We start from the raw sequence: 27,748 nt of genomic DNA, 5'->3' as shown, positions 1-27,748 counted from the left end.
AAAATTAATAAATTTAATGTGTGCTAGTTTCTAACAGTAATTCACAAGTAAAAAATTTCCATTCCATTTCATTCATGAATATTTTTTGTGCTCTGCTATTGGCTGTCAACCAGTCTAGGACGTCCACCAGATTAACAATTGTACTTGACAACATTCACACATCTTAAAGATGACATCAAAGACTCAGCCAATTCATTTTAATGTAGCTGATGAGTGTAGTATTGTGTTTCTTATGTTACATGACAACACAAAGATGCAGAAATTGGAGGTTTGCCTTTTTATTACAAAGCGTGACAAATAAATACAACCAAAACAATGTAAAAATAGGTTGTTGGTGCTTGTTCTGAAATTCCATTGGTCCCTGGCATTAAGAAAAACAACATTTAAAAAAAGGTAACATTTCAAACATATAGCACCATTGTTAAATGGCCATGCCAGCCCTGCTGACCGGGCCTGACAAACACACAACTGCACAGTGCACACGCACAACCACACACACGCGCGCATCCAAAAACAAACAATCCAAACGAACGCAAGTCAGTCTAGAAAAAGGGATTCATTTGATATAAATATAATATATTAATTTACACATTGTAGACTGACCAAAGTGTTTCCGGTCGCTGGCTCCAACGTGTGTCGAGAAGGCATCCGGATCAGTTGTACAATCACGTGGAGCAAGAGACCGACACTTGTGCGCGTGCGTGCGTGTGTTGAAACATTCGGCTGCCTGATTGCGCAGCATTGATGTTAGGAAAGGAGAGAAAACGAAATGTTGTGACAACAGGGACATAACTGAGCAAACCGAACTGTAGATGAGTTAGCGGGCCAACAGGAAGGTGAGTCCAGCGAGGCCCACGCCGGCCGCGGCCAACAGCGCCGTCTTCATGGATGCGTCCTGAGCAGACTGCCTGCTGCACGACTTGCAGAAACCCTCCTGCAAACAACAACAACATTGATCACGACAATGTCATGTGGAGTTCAAGTTACATTATGAAGGTGTGATGGCGGTCAACAATCAGCAGAGGGGGCAATTAAAGCTTTTGTTCCCTTCCTTCAAAATCAATGCTTTATTTTATACACAAGTTTTTTTTTGCTTTTAAATCACATTTACAAAAGATTTTCATGAAATATTGTGATTGGAGGGAAAAAAAAAAACATTTTATAAGAGTAAAGTTGGATTATTATAGGGGAGAAACATATTGCATGAATGTATTCCAGAAAATGAATATTTTTATACAGTATTACATTATTTTAATCACAATGTATTAAAGTAAAAAAAAAAAAAAAAAAAAAAAAAACTACATCCTTTTACAACAAAAATAAAATTTATGTAAAAGTAAAAATGTTTTGCAAATCAGCAATAATGAAAAAAAAAAACTGAAAATACAAAAAAAAAAAAAAAACAGCACAAAGGGACAATACAAAAAAAAAAACTATTTAGTTCTACTGTTCTGGAGATTTTTAAAGCAAAAAGTTGTAATCTTTTTTTTTTAATGAGAATAAATTAGCTATATATAAAAATGCTTTTGTCAGAGTAAAATTGTATTCTTGCTGAAAATATTACAAAGAAAATATTTTGGTGATAACAGTAAAAGCGCCTTTTTCTTTAATCGAAGAGTTAAGTTGGAACATCAAGAAAAAAAAAAGAAAAACTTAATGTTAATGTAGAATAAAATACAAAAATAAAAGCAAGAACAATGTCCATAACTTTATGAGAATAATCTAATATTAGAAGTGGAAAAAAATAAATTTGAGAATAAAAAATTGTAGTAGCACAAGTACGTAACAAATCTTAATTTTATGCTACGAAGCTCCACAATATCAAAAACAATTACTTTAGAGTGGCCAACATTCAAATTTCTGTGCAAAAAAACAAAAAAACAAATTGGAGTCAATGTGCAGATAAAAAAAAAAAAGAAAGAACACAAAACACAAATAGCACGTCCACCTGTTGTCGTCGTGTGCACAGCTGCTGCTTTGTCTCGCAATGACGACTACACAACTTTGCCACACTGCTCACACACACGCACAACTTCAAGTCCATGTGGCTGAGTTGCCTTTGTGGCAGTTGAAGGCAGCTGCCAACTCAACGCACAACGCAGGAGGTGTGTGCGTGTGTGATCCCATTCACAAAAGCAGCCAGCTCAGTGTGCCTATAAAAAAAGTCTATTTATGAGGCATCTCGGTTCAAATATAGAACATTTTCCAGGAGACGAAAAAAAATGTTGTGCATGTCAACAAGCCGTGTGTCAGCAGAGTAGTCTAAACATGAAGCCAAAAAAAAAAAAAAAAGTGTTTGTGTGTTTAATAATGTGCAACCTTGAAATGCAAAGTGCAAATGTGTGCTTGGGTGCTTTCCAGTGTCGAGACGTTTTTGGTTTATGTTAACTTTAAACTAGCTAACCAGCAATCAAGTTTTTTTTTTTGCCTCCATTGCTTGGAATTTCAACTACATCCCATTTGTAAGCTTTGCTGGCTGCTCAATACGCACGTGCTCATGCACACCTGTTACACTTTACCTGAAAGAAAAAATAGCTGCACCTACCCAGCCATTGTTCTCCAGCATCCACTCCTTCTTCTCTTTGCCCAGGAAGTCCGCGATGGTCTCTGCCAGCTTCCTGCAGGTTTGCGGCCACTCGTTGAGGTCCAGCCCCAACTTGGTGGTGGCAGCGGCGGTCTCCTCCTGCTCACTGCCCTCCCGCAGCATCCTGGCCAGCACCCCCGTGAAGGCGAAGAGGGACACCACCCTCCCCCAGTTCAAGAGTCCGTCGCTCACCATCTCCCCCATCACCTTCCGGAGGCCGGAGCACAGGTCCGGCCCGCACTGCCTGACGAAGGTCTGCGCCAGGCTCCGGAAGGACGCCTCGTTGAGCGACTCGGCGTGCCGGCCCACGCGCCTCATGGTGGCGGCCGCCTCGCTGGCAGGGGGAGGGGCCGCGCCGGGGTCCTCCGCGCAGCACAGGCCGATGTAGTCCTCGGCGAGGGCCAGGCTCTCTTCCCACAGCCCACGGGACGACATGTTCTGCAAACGCACGGGCAATAAGCTTGTTCATTTCTACTTTTAATTATCAATACAGACCATTGTTAAAGGGATACTTATTTAGCCATTTTTGGCAGTCAATATTTTGCCTATAATAAATTTGATATTTTCATTAATGACATCACAAGGGCTCAGGTAACCAATCACAGCTCAGCTTGTGAATGTCACATGACCAAACCTAGAAAACAGGTGAGCTGTGATTGGTTACCTGAGCCCTTGTGATGTAATTTTTAGTTGACAGCAAGTTGCAAAATGTGCTTTTAAAAGGTACTAATTGTATGTGAAAAATAAAAGTATCAAATTAATTTTAGACAAAATCTGAACTTTTTAATGCTATAATGGGCTAAATAAGTGAAGTATCTCTTTAACATTTGGGGGCTCAATTGTGTTTTTCCACTATTCACCAAAAGTGAGTTAAATATCGAGGGTCCTATGTTTACAACAGCACCACCTAAAAAAAAAAAGTGAAAGTGCCACACTTGACGTTTGATTTGTTTCACATTACAGCCTAGTGTTATTTTTAGTACAAATAGTAACCCTAACCTAATTACTGCATATAGTACATGGCGTGTTAATATTGTCGCTTTACAACATGATATATTAAAGAGTGCAACATATAAAAGTTGTATAATATTGACAGCATCCGGTAGCAGGTAATATACCGTATTTGATTGTTTTATATTCATGGCCAAAAAGTGCTTTACATAAAAATATTCCCTGTAATAATGAGTTTCCGTCTAACCGAACTACGTACATTTCAACAGATATACAAATTCAGTTTACGTCGCCACAGTTGAAACAGAACTCCGTCGTAAAACGACGACCTCCTGTAGTGTATGTCACATCAGTTTCAAGATAAAACCAAATAAACCCGATGGAACTTGATATTTTTCTAGAACAATTTCAACTTCCCCCGAAGAAAACGGTGTACGTATAGTTACAACAGCGTTGATAGCAACGTCAACCGTCTCTAACGGCTCATGACAAACGGGTTTTGAACGCTGAAGCCGGGTGATAAACGTGACCTAAATACGACTTGTTTCACTGTGCAACTTCCCAATAAAACAGGATAATACTACACAAAACACAAACTAGCCTTCCCGGTTAAGCTAAAATTTGTGACGGTGAACTTGAGTGATTTGCTCGCCGGTTAGCCACAAGGGCTAGCTGGCCGTTGATGTGTTACCAGAGCAATGGAGGACACAAAGAAAGAACCCAATTCACTACGCCGGCTCTTAAAAACTCAGCCAAGCCGTGGCACCTCCGTACATTGACTCCACATTAATGTTGCAAAACACACAAAATACCATCATAGATACGCCGACACGCAAATATAAGAACATATAATGCAAAATAAAAGCACTTACCCTCCCAGGGATAATGAAACGGCTCTTCTCTGTGCAGCGCAGAAAGACCGGCGGCGGAAGGAGACAGTTGGACCGATTCAGCAAGGACCAAATGACTCACTTATGTATAAGTCCGCCCGCGCAGGTTACGCGAGAGAGAAAAAAAAAAGAAAAAAAAAAAGATTCAAAGAGGTCAAAGGGGCTCTTTGTGACGTCAGCAATTTTTCCCCACAACAGACTTAACGCATCTTTTTTTTTTTAAAGAGACACAAAAACGGTGAAACTGAAAAGCGAAAAGTTTTGCGTACTGATGTGATTGTGTCTTCAATCATAACATAATAGCCTACTCTAATTTAAATAAATGAATAAATACAGGAGATGAAGTATTATTCAGTCCTTGTTGCAGTCCACATGTTCTGCTGTAAAAGCATTTGTGCAAGATTGTCTGATAAAGTTTGAGTTTTTCCGTTGGTGCGCAACACATACAGAAAGAAGAGTTCAAATCTGTCGTTAGTCCTCTCATCTTCATTTTACTTACCTCTTGACACTTTCTATATCTCCTCCGTGTTGCTGGCTCCATGATGTGGCGAAGCTCCTTAGCACCGTAAATAAAAAATCAAATCGCGCCAATATTCTCCGCTAAATAAAATACTAGCTAAACAGGCTGCTGGCGAAGGTGCACACAGCAAGTGATTATACTCTCGCCAATGAATGTCACCATCAAATACTAGTGAAAACAGTCGGGTGGAAAAACACCAAATTGGAGAAATTTAGAAGAGCTGTTGTAACATGCGGACAACTCACAGTTGCCTTTGAACCTCAATAGTGTCACTAAAGTTCTGATTTGAGCCTTTATCAACGGTAACTTTATTAATTTAATATTTCAACTATTTATAGGTGGGTTAGCAGGTTTCAAATGAGATGGTCTACCATTTTAAACAGAGAAAAATAGGTGTTCCCCAGAAAAACTGACAATATTAAGATGAAACAAGCTAAGTAATAAAATCATCATTTAAATGTTTTTAAATATATATTTTATTATTTATTACTATGAAAAATAAACGTTTGCGTATGTAAAATATGACGTTTTAAATTGTAATTTGTGTACTATTTTCACATGCAACATGCATTTTGGAACACGGGTGGGGGTTGCTGTTATGCAATGTCTAAATCAGCATCAGCTGACTTAACGTAATCTTCTAGAAGTGATTAAATCAATAGCTAAGCAGGTTGTCTGTTGCACTAATGTCATCAGCTCACTCAGTCTTTTATAGATACAGTTGAGGATGATATATCAGAATATGTATTGTTAATTCATTTACAGTTTTATACACATTAAATTCTGCACGAGCTTGATAAAAGAGAGAATTAATAAAACTATTACAGCCAATCATAGAGCTCTTCCTGTGGTTGCTGGGCTGAGTTTCCCAAACTAATTGACAATGACGGTGTCCCAAACAGTGTACACAATGTGATCTGCTTGAGTGGGCAGCATGAGGAAGTGGAAAAGAACAACACATGATGTTTGTCCTGAAGTCAAATAAGTGAAGGCAAACAGTTGGGTAGTTTGATGCAACTGCTGTTTTGTTTTTTCACCTTCTCACTCTGTAATTTTTCCTCTTATCTGCCCCCCAACACGAGGTACTTTCCTACCCAATATATGCCAATAATGCTGAGAAATAGTGAGTCAAACACGGATGAAAAAAAGAGATTCCTTAAGTCACTTCTGTATTTTTGCTCAGAAAAACAGCCCAACAAAACTCTGAAGACCTTTAAACCTATCCAAGACGTGTCAAAAGAACAAAAGGATCAATAGGGCAGCACGGCGGAGGTTTGGCGGATTTATTATTGGATCTAGCACTCTTGTATGGATTGCATGTTCCTTTAAAAATATATGTGAAAAAAACCCACACTAAATTCTTGTGAGTGTATATTGAGTCATGAAATAAATATCACATCTTTGAATACCACACAATGGTGACAAAATTGTGTTTAATGCCAATTGGACGTTTACAGTTTCAAAATGAGATACTTGGTAGAAAAGGGACATCCAGTGTTTGAATTAGAATAAATACAATTAGAGACAAAATGATGTTCTTCCAGTTTCATACTCTGAATGTACAATATATTATTTTTTTTATGTCCAAAGCCACATGTTTGAAATGAGTCACCATTGAAAATATTAACCCAATTATTCTCAGTGACATCATGCAATAATTCTGAGACTGAGAATAATACACCACCACCACTTGGTGTTAAAAGAAACACACTAAATATTTATGATAGATTTGTCTTTTCAGATTTTTCTGTTCCAATGTCCCACTGAAGATTTGTTCAAACGCTACTGTTGATTCCCGGTGCTCGCATGTAGAGTCTAGGCCCAAATCTGCATTAGAGAAGATAATTATTCATTTTGTTTTATTTACAATAATCAATTAGCTAATCATTTCGTGAGATAAATACAGACCACATAGAGTCCGACCCATGTGTGTGTGAACGTTTCTCACCCGTAAGGTGGTATCCCAAGAGGCGGAGCAAAGCGCCGTGCCGTCCGGTGACAATCGCACCCTGCTGACGCGGTTCTCGTGACCGTACATTATGGAAATGCGGTTTCCCTTCAGGACATCCCACACGTTTATGGTGTAGTCGTTGTAGCCGGCGAAGAGCAAGCGACCTGAGAGGAAGGAAGAGGAAGTGTGACCGAGAGTCGAATAGTGACAAAGTTCTTTCGAACGGAAACACTTGTTTCTTTTTTCGATTTACCGCTGAGAGAAAAGTCCACGGTAGATGCCCCAAAGATGACGCTGTCTTTCTGGTAGACGGCCACTTCGCGGTCAGCGCGTAAATCGTAGAAGCGACACTGAAACGAGATTTGACATGCAAATCATTTACAGGTTGTGTGACATATTAATGGTTTTGTTTTGTTTCGAAATCAATAGCAAGAGCAATATGAGAAGTGAACAAATATGGTGACAGATGAATGAGGAATAAGGTCATTTCACTTTCCTTCCTGCTAATGACCGATGGGAACTTTCCCAAACGTGAGCAAGGTTTCACACAAGCACACGCGTCATATTGATTTACAGAACAAGCATGATGTGACTCACTGTGGCGTCGTCAGAGGCAGACGCAAACGCATCTCCGCTGGGGTAGTACCTGAACACACAAGAGGGGTGGATGCAGATTATATTAAGATCTGATTATTGTAACTGAGACCAGTGCAGACTATATGAAACCAACCACACACAAAAACTGAAATACTTTCGCTTTTACTCTTTGTGTCTTCCTGAAATTGAAATGTATCTTCCGGCAAGGTTATAAATCCCACAAAGAATGAGAAAACATTTTGTTCGTGACTCACACAGCATTTTTCACTTGCACCAATTCAGCTCCACCAAAATTACTCATTTTTGTTTTCCTGTTCACATTTGCTATTTGTTGTTTGGGAGAATAAATAAATAAATAAACAAATAAACAAATAAATAAATAAACTGGCCCACTAGACCAGAACAGAAAGTTACATTAAGTAAAAACAACCCCATAAATGATTATAAATCCAGTCAATGATTTTGCATTGAAAACGATGCTCCCGAATTAGAAAAGAATAATGGAAAAGAACCCAGCACCATCTACTGGTTCTACAGGGTCAATGTTACTGACAATGTCAGTGTATTTGATAAGTGTTCTTCTCTTTAGGTTTAATCTCAAGGATTATTTAAATTTAAAAAAAAAATAAAATAAAATAAAAAGTAACAGTTTTATTGATACACACTAATTTCAACAGTTGTCTCACGGTTCTGCGTTGAATATAAAATATGTACATATTGTCCCGTTCCATCTGCTGGATCAGATGGGAGTAGCAATCGATCAATACATTTTTACATTCAACTCTGACTTCATTCTCATGAACACAACATGGCAGAAGCGAATCATGCAGATACGAGACGTGTGCGAGTGCCGCACTCACTTGACGCAGTTGATATCAGACTGGTGGTTCTCAAAAGACTGGATGTTCTGGCCAGAGCGCAAATCCCACACGTTGGCCTTCTTATCGCAGCCCTGATAACGCGCACAGTACATCACGACAGTTGTTGTCATGTAAAGTATAAACAATGTGTGTAAATCAATCTGTGTGGGTGTGTCTTACGCCGGAGACAAAAGTGTTGCCGGTCTCCGAGGGGGCCAGGTCCAGGGACAAGATGTCGGCAGTGTGCCCGTGGAAGCTCTGCAGCAGCTGTCCACTCTCCACGTCCCACAGAGCGCACGTGCCGTCACCGCTGCTAGTGAGGAGCTAGAAAACACACAAACAAAATCTTTGATTAATTGTGATTAATCTCTACTAGTATAAAGAGCAACAACTTTAAGTCATGTACAGGATGTTGAGCTATAGCAATTTTTTTTAACTTTACTCAATACAACCATTTTTTCCTAGTGATGGGGAAATTAGGCTTCATGAAGCACTTGCAATAGTTTTTGACTCCTCTAGTTGGCGCTCTTGGTTTAAAGATGCAGTAGAAATTTATTGCAACTGCAATTGAGCTAGCCTTTATCTTTAAACCAAGTGCATCATCTAGAGGAGTTAAAAAAATACTGCAAGTAGTTCTTCAAGCTTCTTTTTCCCCATCACCACTCTCATTCCATTAAAATATTTACAAGGAATTTTTTTTTTCCTCATTATTGAGACAATTGATGTCAAATCGCCATTCTGTATTTAAGCACAATGTTGAAGCTGTGCATAATATCATGACTAACAATATTAAACATGCTTTTTAGGAATGAAACCTCTGCCTTGATTTTTGATGAACATTTGGCTTAGGTCTACTATGTTCCTCATTATTGTGATACTTGGAGAGTTCTTTTTTTGAAAAGTGGTATGTGGTGTCAAAAAATTGAGAACCACTGCTTCAGGATAAAACAGGTAACGTGATTCTGCTAGATGTTCTCGATGTTGTATTTCATGCTAAGGAGACAATATGAGCAGCTTGTGTGATGAAAAACACTTAGGAGACACATCAGAGGTCCCGCTGGGCCGGCAGATTCGCGCATTCCCGCCGGATGACCAATCCGAACGCACTTCCTGTTTTGCGTCGACAGCAAAGCTCCGGTTTCAGCGCGTATGCGGAGCAATTATCAGTAAGCCACAATTAGCGACGCGAGAACCAGATGGGAGCCGCGCTGATCCGACATGAGGGATTTTTTTGCACGGAGTGCGTGTGTGAAAATAAATATGGAAGCCGTCACGCATGCATGTAGCATTAAAATGAATAGATTCTTTGTGACCCGTGCATCAAGCTTTCAGCCTGGAGCTCCACTTAGCAGCATAAAGACTGTCCTCATGTGCCCTCAAGTCACAATGTTCCACTCTGTCTTCGATAAAAGACACTCAAGTTCTAAAAATACTGACAAGTGAGGACCTTTGTCTCCTCTTGTCACCCCCTCATCACACTCACCTCACCCAACCTCCCCCACCCTCCTATTTTTGCCCCCTATGGCCTCCTCTTCATCACTCGTGGAGACGAATATGTCGCCAATCAAAAAATGCACTTGAATAACAGTAACATGAGGTGAAAGACTTTCGTGATTTCATTCAAAATGAAATGCGAGACAAGTAACAAGTGGACTGGATCGAATTTAACTTGCTCCCAAAAACGTATAAATACGTTCTATTTTAAAAATTACAAATGTCCCAAAAACTCATTTATATGTTTTTTTAATTTTTTTTTTATGCTAGAGCATACAGAACGCATTGATGCACTCTCTGAACTGAAGAGAACGGTTGAAGCAATGGTAGTTATTACAAAAGCGGCTAGCAGGTGGCAGCAGAGTATAAGAGATCAACCAGGGCCATGTTGCAACAAGCCGTTTTCACCATAGTTTTAAACAGATTTGTGAATAATGATAAAGTTGGCTGTATTTTATTGCTAATTTTTGCAAAAGGGAAAGGGAAACAGAAATATACTTTTTTTTAAAAAATTTTTTTAAATAGCAATAGAACACAATATTCTACAAAAACCAGTCAAAATCCAGTAAAACAGCCAAAGGGGTTGCTTCAGTGAGAATGAGTTCAAGTCAGCTGCATTGGTCTTGAGAGTCAACTGCTTCCACTGAAAATGGCACTCACCTGCATGTCGGAGTTGGTGAAGGTGCAAGCGGACATGTAGTTGGTGTGCATGGCCACCAACTTCTTCTTGCTCACCGGGTTCTCGCTTGGGTCCAGAGAGAGCGGGAACACGCAACATTTGTTGTCCAGACCTCTGCAGGAAGACAGGGTTAGGGTTTACAATTTGGGATTTAAAAAGGGTTTGGAATTTTAGGATTATAAACCCCAAATAGGGTTTCAAATTAGAGTTAGGGTTGCTCGGATTAAAATAAGAGATTATGGTGAGGCTTTCAAAATGAAAGTATCATGAAGACGGGGTTAGGGATTCAAACGGGCTTAACATCAAATTAGGGTTTCATAGCAAGAGTAGGCCTTAAAATGAGTTTTTAAGACAATTATAACATTACAAATTAGGGTTGTAATCAACAATTAGGGTTCAAACAAGAGTTAGGATTTAAAATTAGGTAATCAAGCACAATCTGGTTTAAAGTTAGGATTTGAATTCCAATTTGGTGGTACAGTTAAGAGTTTCTATCATTGGAATTAGGATGAAATTATTGTTAGGATGTAAAATCAGGGTTTTAAAACAGAATTAGAGTTCAATTTTCAGGGTTACGGTTTCAAATTAAGGTTTCATGAGAAGATTAGTGTTTCAAATTCGGCTTCCAAATCAAGGTTAGGGTATCAAGATGAGTTTCAAATTAGGCTTTCAAGTGTGAATTTGGGTTTCAAATAAGGTTTCCAAACCAGGGTTAGGGCGCCAAGATGGAGATTTCAAATTAAGGTTTCAAGAACAGATTTGGGTTTCAAATTTGGCTTCCAAAACAGGATTAGGGCATCAAGATAGGGGTTATGGTTTCCAATTGTGGTTTCAAGAGAGGATTAGGGTTTCAAATAAAGGTTTTAAGGAAAGGCTTGTGGCTATAAACCAGGGTTCGGGTTTCAGGCCAGGATTAGGCCTTAAAATGAAGGCTTCAAGCTTGGCTTAGTGTGTCAATTAGAGTTAAGCTTTGAAGACAGGGTTATGGTTTCAAAAGAGGATAGGGATACCAATTAAGATTTCAAGACAAGGTTGAGTGTTTTTAGGGTTTGAAATACATGTTTCAAAAGAGGATTTGGGTTTCAAGGAACAGCTCGGTGTTCCAAGCCAGGGTCAGGCTTTCAGGACAGGATTAGGGTTTGTGTTTCCATGATGGGTTTCAACTAAGCCAGGGTTAGAGTGACAAATGGCGGTTTCAAGACGAATACACACCCGGCCGCCACGGCGCAACCTGAGGGAGCGTACGCGCACGCCATCACCCACGTGCACGGCAGGCTCATGGCGTGCTCCTGGAACACAAACAAACAACAACAACAACAAAAAAGGACACACAAACACGCTGAGCATTTTGGTCTGAAGTTGCAGAGAAAAGATGTTGGTGCTGGGTACTCATGAGGATTATGTTATTACGTTCATGCGCTTCTCCAAGTGCACTCACATGCACACGTGATCTTGTTGTATGACATGATTTCATTTGCTAGTAGAAGCTGTCATGTAAAGACAGAACTGTGTGACAGCTTCTACTGGGGCCACCAGAACTTTGTTTTAGTTCTTTAATTTTATGTATTTATTTATTTATTTATTTATTTATTTTTTAAGCATACATAGCACGCAGCTCATTCCACATTTCTAACTCTTAAAAATGGTATTGAATGCAATATTTTGCTTAGCAATCAGCAACCCTTGTAGAGATTTGTGTTTATTATGTGGAAGCATAATTGCTGTTAGGCATGTTTGCACTTCAACAGAATACATCTAGGCTAATTCAAATATAAATAAATAAATAAATAAATAAATAAAGAAAGAAATAAAAAGGAAAACAATATTAGAATGAGAGGTTGTCCACAGCACAACGACCATTGTCACACTATATACTTCTACTTTCATACTGAATGATAGATTATTTATTGATAATTAAATGTCTTTTTAATACACTGAAAAAGTGAAGAATTCAATTAAAATTAAAATAATTACTGTAATAGAGGTGACTAATTATTTTGATTACATTATACAATTTAAAACATTTTCTTGGGGTAGGTTTCAACAAGTATGCTTTAAGAGGATATTTGACTAATTTAGCCAATTTCAGCAGTGAAGTTAATATTTTTTTCTAGAATTAATCTGATAGCATCGTTATTTTTTTATGTACAATTAGTACCTTTACAGACACATCGTTTCACTTGCTGTCGACTAAAAATGACATCATGTGTGCTCAGGTAATGACCAATCATGGCTGAGTTTGCGAACATCACATGACCAAACCCAGAAACTTCTTGTTGAGCAAGTTTTAACAAATGTTAGTGACTGCAACAAAATTAAAATAAATAAATGTTTCACACAGACATATACGCACAAGGTTAAGTAAAATTAAATGACATTTAAGTGCATTAATAAATTACCTTTTATTATAATGCAGATAAATACAAAGTCACTTGAAATGGCACAATAGTGGAAGAAGAAAATACAAACATTTCTCATTTGTTCTGGCTCCACTTACCTTATTTAGAGTGAATGCATCCCACACGATCACTTTACCATCCTACATGACAAAAATACACAAGTGTGAACACACCCCTACTCATGTAAAATACATACTGTATAGTGGAACGTCAGTTTTCGTACGATTCATTTTTCGACATTTTTTGTTGTCTAAATTTAATCCCACTTAGATGTCATACATTTTGCACAACTTGGGTCATTCATTTTGCAGAATTGATGCACAGTCAACCAAAGCATTTTGTAACTTAAATAAAAATGGCTCAACAGACGGCAAGATGTATTTCACAAAGCAATATTTTATTAACTCAAAATCGTAACGCTCAGTGTAACATCCTGTCAAAAGGCAGACCTTCAAAATAAAAGCGAGCGCCACACTTTTTTTTTTGCCAAATTTACCATTTTGTTTTTTAGCAGTTGTACTTAAACAAGCACTGCAAAAAAAAAAAAAGAAAAAAAAAAGTGATGTTGCTGAGCAGACAGAGGAGGGTTATATTTCCCGGTAGTTGTTAAAAGCTTGATTGTGGAATATTGTTTTGCAGTCTTTTGAAACATTTTAAATAACAGAAAGTTCGAAGTGCCATAACAAAATTCAAGAAAGAAATTGTAGCTATAGGGACAAAAATTTCTCATTCTCTCCTGTGGATTTGCCTTCAAGAGTCCTCAATAAAAGAAAGGTTTTGTTTCGTTATCAACATTTACCCCATTAGTCAATTTTATTTATTTCACACTGTTTTCTGTATGTAAAACCACAGCTAATTTATGTCTGTTACGGATTAATTGGATTGACATTATTTCCTATGGGAAACGACATATGGGTCAGCCTTCCTAGAAAGGGATTGATTAATCAATGAAAACTGAGATGCCAGGTGCGCGTACTGTTATATTCGTGTACCTGCGAGGAGCTGACCATGCGCCGCTTGTCTTTGCACCAGTCCATGCACAACACTTTGTTGTTGTGACCCTTGAGGACACGTCTGGTCTTGATGGACAAAGACGACAACACCTCCACCTTCTCTGCCACCTTGCTTACTGCAAACAAACGCGGCACACATTAATTAGTAGTTCAGACACACCTTCGCCAATTATAAACTAAAACGCTGCATGGCCCCCCCCAGTTACGACATGAAAGAGAGAGAGAGAGAGAATTGCATCACGTCGAAATGTTTGACTTACACTCGACGTCGTTGAGCTTGTTCCTCTCCTCGTCCAACTTCTTCTTCAAACTGGCACTTTCCCTCATGAGCGAGAGCAGACTTTCCCCCGCCTTGAGCCCCTTGCACGCCATCTTCGCACGTCCCACAACACAATCACCACACACAACACATTCAAGAGGAGCTTCAATGGCGGGATTGGGAAAGAGCGCGAAAAGGATGCTTGTGGTCAAGACTTAACACAGCCTCGACTCGACAGGGCTCGCGCACGCACGGGTGCCGCTCAAGGTGCGTGCGCGCGACACTCTGACTTGTGACCGCGCGCGCGCGAACCTTCAGTTCTCAAGGCCCCGCCCCCACCTGTGCTTTCCTGTTCAGTGAATTTGTAAATGTGATGACACGCTCGCCATAAAACGTTATCTGTTCTATTTTATTTGTTAGTAAGCTACATCAAAAACACACTCAACACATCACACGTCAACACAGATTTTTGCTTTTCCAGGCAATCTCAATCAAACATATGAAACTTGTGACTGCATTACCATCTCCACACAGAAGGAGCAGTAGTTGATGGGCTCCGTCTTGATGTAGATGTTCATGAGGGGGCTGGGCTTGTCGCAGCTCTCGCACGGGCCAAAGGTGACCGCTACAAATGTCTGGTCGCACATGACTGCACGTGGGATCACACACTTGCCTGTGGCACACACGTACAACCAACAAACAAAAGATGACATGTGATGACTGTTGTTCTTTTGGTCCACTTTTGATTTTTGCATCACGTCTTGGTCCGTGTGTGTACAGGTATATGCGCATTTAGAATAAGTAGTTGGTAATCTAGTCAAGCTTGATCCTGTAGCAGAGCAACCCTGCTATTCTGGGAGCAGCACAAAAACTCATAAAAATGTCGCAGATATATATATATAAAAAAAAAAAGGAAAAAAAAATGTCACCTTCACTATTTAATTTTAGAATATATTTTTCATAATGTAGATTATAAGCAAAGAAACATCATTAAAAAGGCAATGATACAAAAATTAACTGTTTTACTGTTTACATTTTTTTTTATTACTAGAGCAACGATTATGTTTATTTATTATATCATAATTATTCACCGTAGCAAAATTTCATATATCTAGAAAATACATTGATGAGCCATATTGAATTGGACTAGCTGTAGGAACAATAGATGTAATTTAAAAATAAACAATTAAAAAGTGCATTTCCAGACAGAATCGATACATTATTTCTAAAATAAAATCCCAAAACTGTTTTCTTAGTTTATTTTTTTTTTAAGATAAAATGAAATATAATAAACGATTATTAGTACATATAGGCCCAAATATGCTCACTAGCAATGACCAACCACACATTTGTCCTTTAGTATACAACCTTATGCATGAACTTGTTCACTATTAAGACATTTATCAATGTAAACATGTACTGATACACAATTCCAAATGTCCCCTCAAAAACATACACACAGCATAATAGTGACAATGAATATACAACAGACAAGATTCTTACCACAAAGAAGATGTCTCTTTTTTTTGTGTGTGCCTCAAGCAGGCATTTATTTGTCCTGGTGGAAGCGAGTTGAGTTTTGCACTGAAGAGGATTGCCGGCCACTAAGCTTCTTATGGAAAAGTGCTCAAGCTTTTGACTCTGCCCTACTTGGACTGGATACACCTGAGTGCCACCATACTTAAACATTCAAAATGTATCGGCGTAAGGCGGAGAGGATTCTTAAACTCGATGAATATCTTGCTGCACCAATGAAGAAAATCAAGAAAATGGTCTCAACTTTTAGCAATATTGAGCCAGTTGAGCTCTATACGTGGATATTTGAAGGGAGTCACTTAAAATCATGGAAGAATAATGCCTGGAAATTTTGAATTTACTCCCTTTACTGCTGGGCCAATTTTGAGGACCAATTTCATCTCTATGATAATCTGAGAGTGGAGCTCATCATTTTGAACAGGCGAGCAAGCTGCTTCTTTCCACGTGTGGGGAAAAACAAACAAAAAAAGACAATAAAAACATGTTTTTTTTTTAACTGTAGAGGTAGAATTTTATACACAACACTGTTTGAATGTGGCACATAAACATCACCAAATCAAAATCAACCTCCCACCAACACTACATTTACTTTTAAGCAATTGAATACTGCACATTACTGGTTGTCAGAAGCTAATGCTAAAGCTAACAAACGTTTCCCAAAGGGGAAAAGAATGAAAACATCTTTCAGGCAGCATGTCAGTGCTTGAAGTCTTTTATTCATTTTTTTTTTTTTTCGTTGTACTTTTACAGATTTGACAACTTATTCCAAGTTTATTAACGGTGAACACGTCCACTAAAGCACAGCTACCAGAAACTACAAACCAGTTCGTCACATGGCGGGTCAGAGAGGAGATGATTGGTTGGCAGGGCGGTGGTGGTGGGTGTCATCTTCCAACTCGTCAGAGAGGCGAAATGGCGACACGTGATGGCTAAATTTTGTACAGTCTTCTTCTGCAGTGCTTCACAAAGTGCATTTGACTGTGCGAGAAAAACGAATCTGTTGACGTTGACTCCAACTCAAGAGATTGACTTCACTGACGTCAAAAACAATGCCACCATGATGACCAAGTCACACATAAGGCTTTGTCCTATACGTGTATTTTAAAATCATGATATGAACACATTTTTAGTAAACATTCACCAGGTGATGAACAATACATAATTTTCTCTTATACACATACTTGAACTGTCCAACCGCCCAAATAATAACTACACATACTAACTTCCCATAAGTTTTCTTCCAGCGCTATTAGGGCCACAAGTGAAAAATCTTTATCCAACTTTCTCTTCCCAAGATGACAACATTGTTTTGATAAAATTCACGAGAACAGCCACATGTACTTAACAATTTAAAAAGTAAAATTTTACCACAAAAGCATATTCTAATTTATTCCTTTGTGAAAATCAAGACATTCATGTTAAAATTGAGTTTTTAATTATATTTAAAAAGAATACAATAATTTATTTCCACAACAACGTGTCATCTTCACTCTGTGACTCTTAACAAAAGAGACAAAAGTCGGAAAATTACGAGAACAAGACTCCGAATATTAGGACAAACTAGTATTCAAAACGCAGGTCATTTGTCCATCCATGATCTGAATTGCTTGTCCTCACGAGGGTCGCGGGCATGCTGGAGCCTGTCCCAGCTGGCATCGGGCATAGGCGGGGTGCACCCTAAACTAGTTGCCAGTCAATCGAAGCACTATTCACACTCACAATCACACCTCGGCACAATTTCAGAGTGTTCAATTAACCTGGAGAAAACCCACACAGGCACGGGGAGAACATTGCACACTTCACACAAAACGGCCAGAGACCGGAATCAAACCCACGACCTCTGAGGCAGATGTGCTAACCAGTTCTCCAGCATGCCATCCATAGATGATTGCATGGAATTTTTTTTAATTACCTATCTGTGTAATATTTTCTCTCCAATTAAAAAAAAATAAATCCAACGTTATTCTGGCAACATTCCGACTTTTCCCCCACACAATATTTCAACTTCAGACTTTTAACATTGTGACTTTATTTTTCTAACTGAATGACGTTTTCCCGTTAGGATTTTCATCATTGCAATACTATTTTATTTACACAACCTGGTGACATTTTCTTGTTGTTCTTTTATTTTCTCTTGAAAATTTCTCTTTTTTCCCCTCGCAAGTGATTTTACCACTTTTTTTTTCTTCAACTATTTTGGTAAATTGATTACTTGACTATTGGATAACTTCTGGAAACATCTGAATTTTAGTCAGCGTAACAGTTCAACCTTAGTCACACAACTTGGTACCTTTTGTGTCAATTTTACTCTTTTCTCTCTTGTAATTTCATTTTTTTTCCTCACGTGTTTACCACTTTCACGCTTATTCAACCTCTTTTTCCAGTGTGGCCCTAATAACTCGCGCTTCCACCCGAAAAGAGAGAATCCTGCAGAGATACATCTCCCGAGATTTTTCTCTAAATTGTTTACAAACCTTCAGCGAGGCTGAAGTTAGCAGGAATAAGTGACAATAACACCTTTACATGTCGGTGAGAATCCAACAAAAACACTTTTTCCCCAATGTTACAGTCAACTTGCATTGGGGTGAAATGGACAAACAGAGCTTGACTCACTACTGTCACATGATTGGCTGACTGAAAATAGTCACTGGAACTGGACCACTTGGTGGAAAAGTGCAAAATAGGGGGAACAAAGGCTGGCGAGTAGGGCTAAGTTAAAATAAGCAGAAAATAAATACTGTCTCTTAGGTTTTTGAGGCTAAATGAGGTTCATTCAGGCAGCGGGAGGAGGTTAATGATGGCAAACAAAAAAGGCAGCAGGGCAATGGTACCAGACGTCTCTTTCAAACAACATAAATCATAAAAATAACTACAATGTGCAGGTTTATTTCTGCCTTTTTGCAACCCGTGCAGTCCAGAATCCATTGTAAGCTATGCAGGTCCTGCCAAAAACACACAAAAAAATAAACGTCCGACATCTTCAGCTGTTTTTTTTTTCTTTTCTTTTTTTGGTCATAAAAACGGCGTAAATTTTGAAATGGTAAAGGCAGACAGAGCGAGATAATGACATGAAGCTGTTTGAGGCACTGAAAAACAACCTCACAATGCTGCTCAATGATAAGAAAAATAAAGATCAATAAATAATAGCAGAGCGATCGCGTCGCCTGTCAAGCGACAACCTGTGCTACATGCACAAGACCCGATGAGCAAGATGACTACGATTCTACCAGCCCGGCGCGGAATGAAACTAAATCCCTCTTGGCAAAGCTGGAGGAGATTGCAATAAATACACGTATTGTTCATATTTATATATATTCATCTATATGTGCATAAATAACACGGCGCAGACGACGTGCGGTCAGTCGTCGCGGCTTGACTGAGCATGAGGAGGACCGAGTGGGAGTGGCTGGCTTGGAATTTAAACTACTTAAACAACCAAAAAAGGGAGGCATCATTTCATACAGTGAGTCCCAACACATTAGACAGCAGGCAATGACTAAATTACATTGGCGCCACCTGTTGGTAACGTGGTGCCAAGCCACAATGCCATTTCGTCACAACCATATCTTTGCGGTAGGCGTCAATTACTTGCTGGGTTCACTGTATATTTTTTTGTTTACAGTTTTGTCTGGTGGTATACCATAAGTTTTTTTTTTTTTTTTTTTTTTTTTTTAAATATATGACTCGTCTCAATCAAATTTGGGAAACACTGGTCTAATAGACATGAAGAAAACAGCAAGTGGAGCATGCACGATGTGTTTTGTGACGCTCACGCTCTGTGTTTGAGTGTGAGAGAGCGATACAGTAAGATGGCAACTGTGCCTTCCCGTCGGCTTAGACTCGGGTGAGGAAGGCCAGGTTAAGCGAATGTGGGATTTGAATCGTCTCCAGGGCGACCGAGGACGGGTTGAAGGGGAAGGTGATGGGGTAGATCATCTTGGTGTCCATCAGCAGCTGTGGACTCTCGCAGCGGTCCCGCAAACGAGTCTGGGGAAGGGAAAGACGGTTAGTACACACTGCCAAATGGATACTGGACGTGACAGTTGAATCTGAAGGGGCTGCTGTTTTGTTTAACAAGTATGCTAGTTAATGCTATTAAAGGGCTTCATGTGAAGCGCTTCTTTATCTTTTGTAATTGCACCTAATTATGCTCTGAACATTTGAACTCCTGGGGACATCATGCAATCACCACCTTATTAAGTGCTGCCATCTTGTGGCATCAACAAGCAATCACAAATTGCGGGTGTATCTCAGAAGACCTAAGTGAGTCTGTAACACAATATTAAACAATGTGTTGTTGTTCATCACCTGTATGGTTCGGATGAATGAAACAGACACCCTCTCCTCAAACTCATTGACTGGAGTGTAGAGGTTCAGGACCTTCACGATCTGAAGGAAACACAATCGTCCAATGAAAGTTAACAAATGGTAAAGCACCTTTAAAAATACATGTTTATGAACTTGAAATGAGTGGACAACCGAAAAGCATACATCAGACAAAATAAGTAGTATAACTATCCAAACAGACTCACTATAGGAGGCCGACTTTTATCATTTCTGTAAAAACAAGTCTCCAAAAGAAGTAACATATTTTCGGACGATAAGTCGTGCGCTTTTTTTTTTTTTTTTAACCCTACAACTTCTAATCAGGTTTAACAAGTACAGTGGTCTGGAACCTGCGGTTCAGGACTCCCTGTGGATCGCTTAAAAAAAATAAAAAATAAAAAATAAAGTATAAATTGTTTTTTTTGTTTTAAACAATTGAAAACGTTTTTAAAACAAATATGTAAAAATGTCCTAAATGTGACAATAAAATATCCTCAAAGTAAGAGGAAAAAGCATAAAATTACCATAAAATGTCTATGAAATTGAAAAAAATACCAGAATTAAATAAAAAATTCAAAAGAAAACATTCAAAAATTATAAAATGTCCCAAAACAAAAGAAGAAATCCCAAAAATTACCATCAAATATACACAAATTGCTCCAAAAAAAAGTCAGAAAATTGATGGCAAAAAAATGTAGAAAAACAATGGCCATAAAATGGCCAAAAAAGGGAAGAAGGCAAAAATGACCATAACATGTCCATAAAATTGCTAAAAACGTCACAAATTTGACAGAAAGGCAGAAAAGTAAAAAAAATGTATGAAAAACAAAGTATGGAAAAATTACAACAACAACAACAACAACAACAACAACAACAAAAATCACCAAAAAACGGATGAGGAAGGGGAGAAGAAAATGAACGTGTACGTATTGGCTGTTGCACATATTTTTGTGTTATGGTGCAGCTCTAATAAGCTCTTGGGCCCTCAGTACATTAGAGTAAAACGAACACACCGTTTTCTTCATCACAATCTTCAAATGTTTTGTGGCTCCACACATTTTTTTTTTTGGCCTAAAATGTCTTTTGACAGGAAAGGCTGCTGACCCCTGGATTAGTACAATATTAAAATTAGAGCACGTGTCAACAGCAGCGGACAAGTTCTGGTTGGATTCGAAACTTCCACTTCTAACGTAGAAAAGAAGAAGTGATGACAACTAATGTGTGATGTTAGTTTGCTGCCAGCTCTCACGACAACAAACAAAGAGATTGTCTCCCCAGCTAGCTCGCTAATTTAGCATAGAGCATCCGCCATGACAAGGCTTTATCATTTACCGTACCAAAAGGTCTATAGTTAAGGTAAGCCATTTTGAATGATCTGGTGGTGTTACCTGTGCGGTGGTGAGGGCCAGGCACATGGAGCAGATGGCTTCGGCGTCCTCCTCCGTCTTCTTCTTGACCTGCAGCAGCTGAGCGGCCTGGATGAGAGGCTCCAGAGTCTCCTTGGCCCCACAATTCATCAAACCTTTGTCACGCAGCCACTCCTCCAGCTGGCTCACGTTGTACCTTTAAAGGCGTGCGCTACGTCAACATCTCCGTCTCGCTACATTGCAAATAAAACTGCACGAATGTGAAAGTTTCTCTCTCAGCATTTACGTGTGGTATACAATTATATCCAAAAGTATTATTATTTAGAAATTTATTGTCCCCACAGGTATTTTGTGTTGATTTACAGTGCAGCCCATGTTTAGAGGGTGGTCATCTTTTGTTATTAGTGGTCAGAGTTGAGGAAAACGAGGAAAATGTGGTATTCTAGAAAGTTGTAGTTACTAACGCTAACCAGCGGAGGGCGGCGTTCGCTAGTTTGTGTACATGGCCTCGGGGGAGAGCTTCGCATTCTAAAGCGAAGAAGAGCCACACGCAATGTGGAAAGAGAGCCGTGTGTGAACACTGTACATTAAATGTATTATATTTTGTGTCGGTGTTGCTATTGAATGATGCCACTGTATCATTATTATTTTGTTTTTGATACTTGTTAATGACGATGGTGTATTAGAATTGTATTCTAAAGCAAAGAAGAGCCACACGCAATGTGGAGAGAGAGCTGTGAGTGAACGCTGTACATTAAATGTATTATATTTTGTGTTTTCCAGACACTCAAAATAAAAACCCACAAAAATTAAATGTGTAGCGTCAAACTGCATCCTGCACTCCGCTACATACGCATCATTTCATGGACGTGAACGCTAGTTTCCCCGCATTCGCACTTTTAATTACGCATCCAATACACCTTATTCCAGCGCGTTTCCTACCTGATCTGCATGCCTTTGCTCCAGGAGCACATGTCCTTGCGCAGCAGCAGGTTGTTGAGGGTGACGGCGCCGATGACGTAAAACTGCTGCTTGACCACCTGCTTGATGAGCTCGGGGTCGGTGCCGTGGAGGCACATGATGGAGTGGAAGGAGTTGAGCTGGCGCAGGATGGAGTCCAGCGTGTACGTCCCCTCGTCGGCCATGCTGGACGTCCGCTTGCGCAGGCCCGTCGGCTTCACGCCCGACACGCCCTGGATGGTCTCGTGCTCCAGCATGCCGGACACTGACACAAAAACACAACCATCTCACTGGCCGCTAAGAAAACTGAACAGACGGTTGCGTACTGTTGGGGTGAGCGCACCTATCATGGGCTGAAGTGTGTTTTCCATGCATTTGATGAGCTGCTGGTAGATTTGGATGGCCAGGTCGCTGATCACTGATCTGTACTCGGTCAGGTCAAAGTTGGACAGACAGTGATCGTTCTGCCTGGAAGTGTTGTGCTGCATGAAGACCTGGCAGGAACATTTTTCATTTCAGAAGAATACAGAGGAAACGGTCATTTCAATGCCTTCCTTTTCAGGCTTCAACTCTGATTTAGGACGAAGCCACTTAATAATAATAATAAAAAAATAAAAATAAAAATACAAAATAATAATAATAATAGGAACATGTTTTCTGGTTGCATTGAAATTGATTCCAACATAAGAAAAAGTTACATAAAATAACTTAAAGAAAATAAAAAAGAACGACAAATAGAGGTATATTAAGAATACGACTTGGTGGTAATCCTACTGTACATAACGGTACAACTCGTGCAAAATCATACAGCTCCATTCTTTAATCTGGCTCACTGAGTTTTTACATTATCAAGAGCCTGATACATACAGATATTTTATTTGTTGCATTAATATTTAAATTTTTTCCAAAATTGGTTCGTTAACATGTATTTATTCTTTTTGATTATTTTTTTCATCATTTAGCTGATTAAATAATAGATTAATTGCAACAAATATTTGACTGATGAATGACATTTTAATTCTCTTCAAAAATAGATAACTAAGTCTATACTTTAATAATTAATACAGTTTTAAAATGAGCATGAATTAATATTTTAAATAAAAAATTTATATGATCATTTTCCAGTCTTGCAAAATTAGATAATTAAAATATATTCTATTTGTTTTATTTTGTATTGATTTATCTAATCAAATAATTGGTTAACGAACTTATTGTTAAAAAACAAACAAACAAACAAAAACTAAAATCAATTTTACATTCATTTGAGATTTTGTTTATTTGACGAATTGATTTTAAACTCAATGTAAAGAATACAATTTAAGAATGAACACTGAATTTAATGGTAATAAGTCTATCTTAATAACTTGTATTTGTTACATTAACTTTAATGTTCTAATTCATTCTAATTCTAATTAATTCTGGTAATTCTATTACAGTACATAAAAATGATTTTGGCGGGGAGGGGTGTAAATATTTGAATACATTTTAAGCGCAACAGCATTAGTATATAGTTAGTAACTAGCATGCATGGACTTGATTTTTTACAGTTTTGAGACAATGTATTCATCTGTTATCTGGGGTATTTACAAGATTTTTTTTTTCTGACAGAGATGATGGGGACTTTTTTTTATTTTTTATTTTTTTTTTACCTCGTCTCCACTGTACTGCTTCAGGCAGTGCAGGAAGCGGCAGGTGTTGGACAGCCAGAAGGAGACCGTCTCAAAGTCGTCTCCTCGTTTCTGACAAGAAAACACACAAGAACTCATTTTAAAACATGCTACCTTGACTTTGTTCTCTGACCGCGGTTGACAATCAAATCACATGTAACTCAAATCAGCTAGCCCTAGTTAAATAAATGGAAATACAAAGTAACACCAACAAAAAAATTTTTTAAACACATTTTTGAATAAGAAGACAAGCAAGTTTTGGATGGTATAAAAAGATACAGAAATTACCGCATGCTAGCATTAAGCCAGCAAACATTTGGAAGGTAGAGTTACGTAGTTCATTTAATTACGTGTAATGTTTTATATTTAGTTTTCATAAAAAACAAAAAACAAAAAACAAAACAGTAAGCGACATCTCGTACCTTGAAAAACTAGTAAGTTGGGATACTCGTAATTGTGATGACAGAAAATCCATGCAGGCTCACTGCAGCTTCACCTGCGTGCTGGATACACACCTTGAGGATCTTCTTGATGCTGTTGATGGTGGAGGTGAGCAGCGTGCGGACCTTCTGGTCATCATTAACGTAGTCGGCATGCCTCAGACACATAAACAGGATGTAGGCGGGCAGACCTGGGATCAGGTTGACGGCCACGCCACGAGGCTTTAGCTCTGCACACACACACACACACAAAAACAAAAATGCTTCGTGTTACTGGGTAGATTCCTACAAAGCAGTCAAGGCAAAAATCTATTGATTTGGATTATGTGACAAAACGGCCTAATATTATTTTGTTTTTTTAAATCTTAGGAGTGCAGGAATTCAAATCTCAAAATTGTGACGCTGATATACTGACCACTACTGTACGAACAAATATAAAAATAAATAAATAAATATAAAAGACAAACACGTCTTTAACCAAGTTGGAAACTAACAAACATTGATTAAAAAGATTTCGAAGTAAGAAGAACCCAAATGACTCAAACTTCAACCGAGATCTGATCAATCTTACCGAGGATCAAGTTTTTGACGAGCTTCAGCTCGTCCTCCTTCTTGTACTCCAGCATACCCTGGAAGTCTTTCTCTCGGCGAGGAATGTTGACCGGGCGGATGGGCTCGTCCACCATCTGTCCCGGCGACGTCTGACCTTCCGCTTGACCGGCTGTAATACACACAACGCATATTGCTTGAGGCGACAGGTTGCAAACATAAGCCTTTTTTTTTTTTTTGTTGCACAGAATCCGGCAAATTTGGGGAAATATTGCCTTTTATTGCCCAAACTATGTGGGATGCCTCGCCACCTTTGACAGGTACCCATATCCGAATGTGACTAGATCAGTGGTGATATGGTGATATAGCGATATTAAAACGGCCACAATATATCGTCGTCGTCATGTCACGATATTGATTTCATTTGTGCAGTTCTCGCACCCTCTGGTGGCTAGTTTTTTTTTCGTGCAATTTAATTTTCCTAAGGCATGTTTTGGCCCTTCTATGTTTAAAATCCACACTAATTGTCAGATGAACGGGAACGTAATATGCTTGTGAAGCGAGTCGATATGGAGAGGAACTCAACATGTGTGCATATTAGCAAGTTAGTGCCTCAATATTAAATGTTATTATAGACTGTAGGTTGTTTATTATGCATTGCCGTTATGTACAAAAGCACAATATTGTGTTCTTATTTATTTATTTTATTTTTTAGTAGTAGCTAATTTTTTTTAAAATTATATTGTGACCTTTTTTGTATCGCCAACCTCCCCACAATATCGTGATAATTGTTGTATTGCGACTTTCATATCGTATCGTGATGTTTGGGTATCGTTACATCCCTAGAAAAAAACTTGGAAAACGGGCTGGATAGCGGCTCTCGAGGACCAAACTTGGCCACCCCTGGAGTAGATTGATGAGGATGTGTCCCTACCTCCCATCTCTCCGATCCTCTTTGAGTAAACCTTCAGCTGCTTCTTGAGCTTGCGGATGGTTCGGTCCTGCTTCTCCAGCTGCTCCATAAGATCCTGCAATGGTGGCAGAAACAGACACAAGAGGCAGTGAGGACAAACTGGAAAGACCTTCATCACTTTGAAACACTGCCACCACCGATCGGTCAGATGTAACACTGTCAATGAGGATTTGCTTAAAGGCAGCTATTTGAACTTTTGAGGCACAAGGACCAAATTAGCCATGGATCGCTAAATGCAGCTAGAATTAAAGAGATGTGAAAAAGAAGTCATCATGTTCAAATCAATTCAGAGAGAGCAGAATCCAAACATTTACCTTGAGACAAACAAGCAAAGCAGAATAAAATGAGCAGCTGAGCTGATTGGGAAGGAAAAAACAGTTTGGTAGGACTTGTTGGTAGTTAAAAGAGAAGAAAAATCATACGGGCATAGCTGCTCCGCTGAGAGTTAGCGCAACTGCGGTAAAATGAGTGAAGATGCAACTAGTCTTTAGTTAGTTAGTTCAAACCCTCGTGCAGAACACACACACAGTGTGTACATGTACATACAACCATCCGGCGTAAAATGATGACTCGCGCCTCTCGGGATGCTGTGGGGTCGTCGGACACCAGTTCCTGTCAGATGACACCATCCACACGTCACACCAGTGTGCAGGGGTGTGTTTGTGAGCCTAATTCATCCAGACATTTACCGATGTGTGCCACAATGGAAAATTATGTTGTGAAACGTGTGAAAATGTGTATATGTTGCCACATAACCAGGTTTTACTGTTACTGTATTTTTTGGAAAGTTTAATCACCTTTATGTGCAACTTACAGTTTTATTTAGGATTTTTTTTTTTTGCATAAATTAGCAAATTTTTGTTGATTATGTCCAATTGAGACAATATTGAGATTTTTTTCATTTAAATTAAAATTTTTTATTAGGGATATTTGCTAACATTTTTTTTCCCCCCCAGATCAATACTAGTGCGAGTACTCAACTCGAGTAGTCACTGATACCGATACTATTAGTAAATTTAATACATAATATTTCTCCCAACAAAAACAATAAATTAAAGAAAGACCTATATATCCCAATCTATATTTTTTCTTTAAAATTGCATGAAATTATTGGCAATGTTGTATTGTTCTCATATCTAATTTGTAGTGCCTGACCATAAAACAGCCACAGGAGAATGTCCGACATTTGACCACTGTCACAAGTACTGATATCTGCAAATAAGGCTGGTTATCGGCCCAATAACACCATTCTTAATTTTTATGAAAGGTTGTGTACAATTTCTGTTTATTTATTTATTTTATTGTATTTTTTTAAGGGATTTTTATGCTGGGAAGTATTTTTTTTTTGTGCATAAAATTAATATTAAAAAAAAGTTGGGGGGAGGGCAGTAATAAAATTTTCAATAATATACTGAATTGAAAACAATTATAAATCTGCATACAATTTTTTTGTTATTGCTTTGTAGAACGTTAAGCTGAATAAATAAATCAGCATAAATGTCACTAAAAAAAAAATCTTAATGTACTTCACTAATGCAAAAAATAAATCAATAAATAAATAAAAATAAACGGTGATGTTTTATCAGTAAATTGCTTCTAAATTATTCCGGTTCATTGGTGAAAATACAGCATCACTTTTTCGTTCTCCTTCTTGTGGCTGGTGCTCTGTATTTCTGGGGATGCAACCACCGGAGGCGCCATTGCATTGCATGACGTCTGTGTTGGGAATGGAC

At 38.6% G+C, this 27,748-nt stretch overlaps 2 protein-coding genes across 7 annotated transcripts in view; both read right to left on the bottom strand.

The window, feature by feature from the left end:
* Positions 1-262: 262 nt before the first annotated feature.
* LOC144017855 (guanine nucleotide-binding protein subunit beta-5b-like) lies at positions 263-15,827 on the bottom strand. 3 transcript variants are annotated; one of them, XM_077519809.1, is made up of 14 exons: positions 15,701-15,827; positions 14,719-14,870; positions 14,199-14,310; positions 13,918-14,054; positions 13,024-13,065; positions 11,739-11,815; positions 10,508-10,640; positions 8,534-8,677; positions 8,354-8,445; positions 7,494-7,542; positions 7,150-7,246; positions 6,894-7,060; positions 2,546-2,656; positions 263-934 (listed from the first exon to the last, which is right to left on the bottom strand). In XM_077519809.1, exons 2-14 carry the CDS (start codon positions 14,842-14,844, stop codon positions 818-820), a joined length of 1,404 nt encoding a protein of 467 aa, XP_077375935.1. In that variant the 5' UTR covers positions 14,845-14,870; positions 15,701-15,827; the 3' UTR covers positions 263-817. The 3 variants fall into 3 exon arrangements, with proteins under 3 accessions (XP_077375935.1, XP_077375933.1, XP_077375934.1); XM_077519807.1 differs by lacking the exons at positions 263-934; positions 2,546-2,656 and adding an exon at positions 6,346-6,772; XM_077519808.1 differs by lacking the exons at positions 263-934; positions 2,546-2,656 and adding an exon at positions 6,346-6,772 and having other exon boundaries at positions 14,719-14,892; positions 15,703-15,773.
* A 2,066-nt stretch (positions 15,828-17,893) lies between these two features.
* The window catches only part of myo5aa (myosin VAa), a 58,544-nt gene continuing 48,689 nt past the window's right edge, over positions 17,894-27,748 (bottom strand). For 2 of the 4 annotated variants that reach the window (XM_077519803.1, XM_077519805.1), the window contains 10 exons: positions 26,562-26,627; positions 25,977-26,070; positions 25,065-25,214; positions 24,569-24,723; positions 24,036-24,125; positions 22,730-22,880; positions 22,369-22,651; positions 21,448-21,622; positions 20,042-20,122; positions 17,894-19,720 (listed from right to left, as the gene is read on the bottom strand). In XM_077519803.1, the coding sequence (XP_077375929.1) occupies positions 19,568-19,720; positions 20,042-20,122; positions 21,448-21,622; positions 22,369-22,651; positions 22,730-22,880; positions 24,036-24,125; positions 24,569-24,723; positions 25,065-25,214; positions 25,977-26,070; positions 26,562-26,627 (1,398 nt within the window). In that variant the 3' untranslated portion in view covers positions 17,894-19,567. The remainder of the gene's footprint in view (positions 19,721-20,041; positions 20,123-21,447; positions 21,623-22,368; positions 22,652-22,729; positions 22,881-24,035; positions 24,126-24,568; positions 24,724-25,064; positions 25,215-25,976; positions 26,071-26,561; positions 26,628-27,748) is intronic. The other 2 variants (XM_077519804.1, XM_077519806.1) reach the window with 1 other exon arrangement.

The sequence above is a fragment of the Festucalex cinctus genome, chromosome 4 (assembly GCF_051991245.1).
Source record: "Festucalex cinctus isolate MCC-2025b chromosome 4, RoL_Fcin_1.0, whole genome shotgun sequence".
Lineage (NCBI taxonomy): Eukaryota > Metazoa > Chordata > Actinopteri > Syngnathiformes > Syngnathidae > Festucalex > Festucalex cinctus.
The sequence above is the reverse complement of the archived record's forward strand: the minus strand, read 5'-3'. Positions and strand labels throughout refer to the sequence as shown.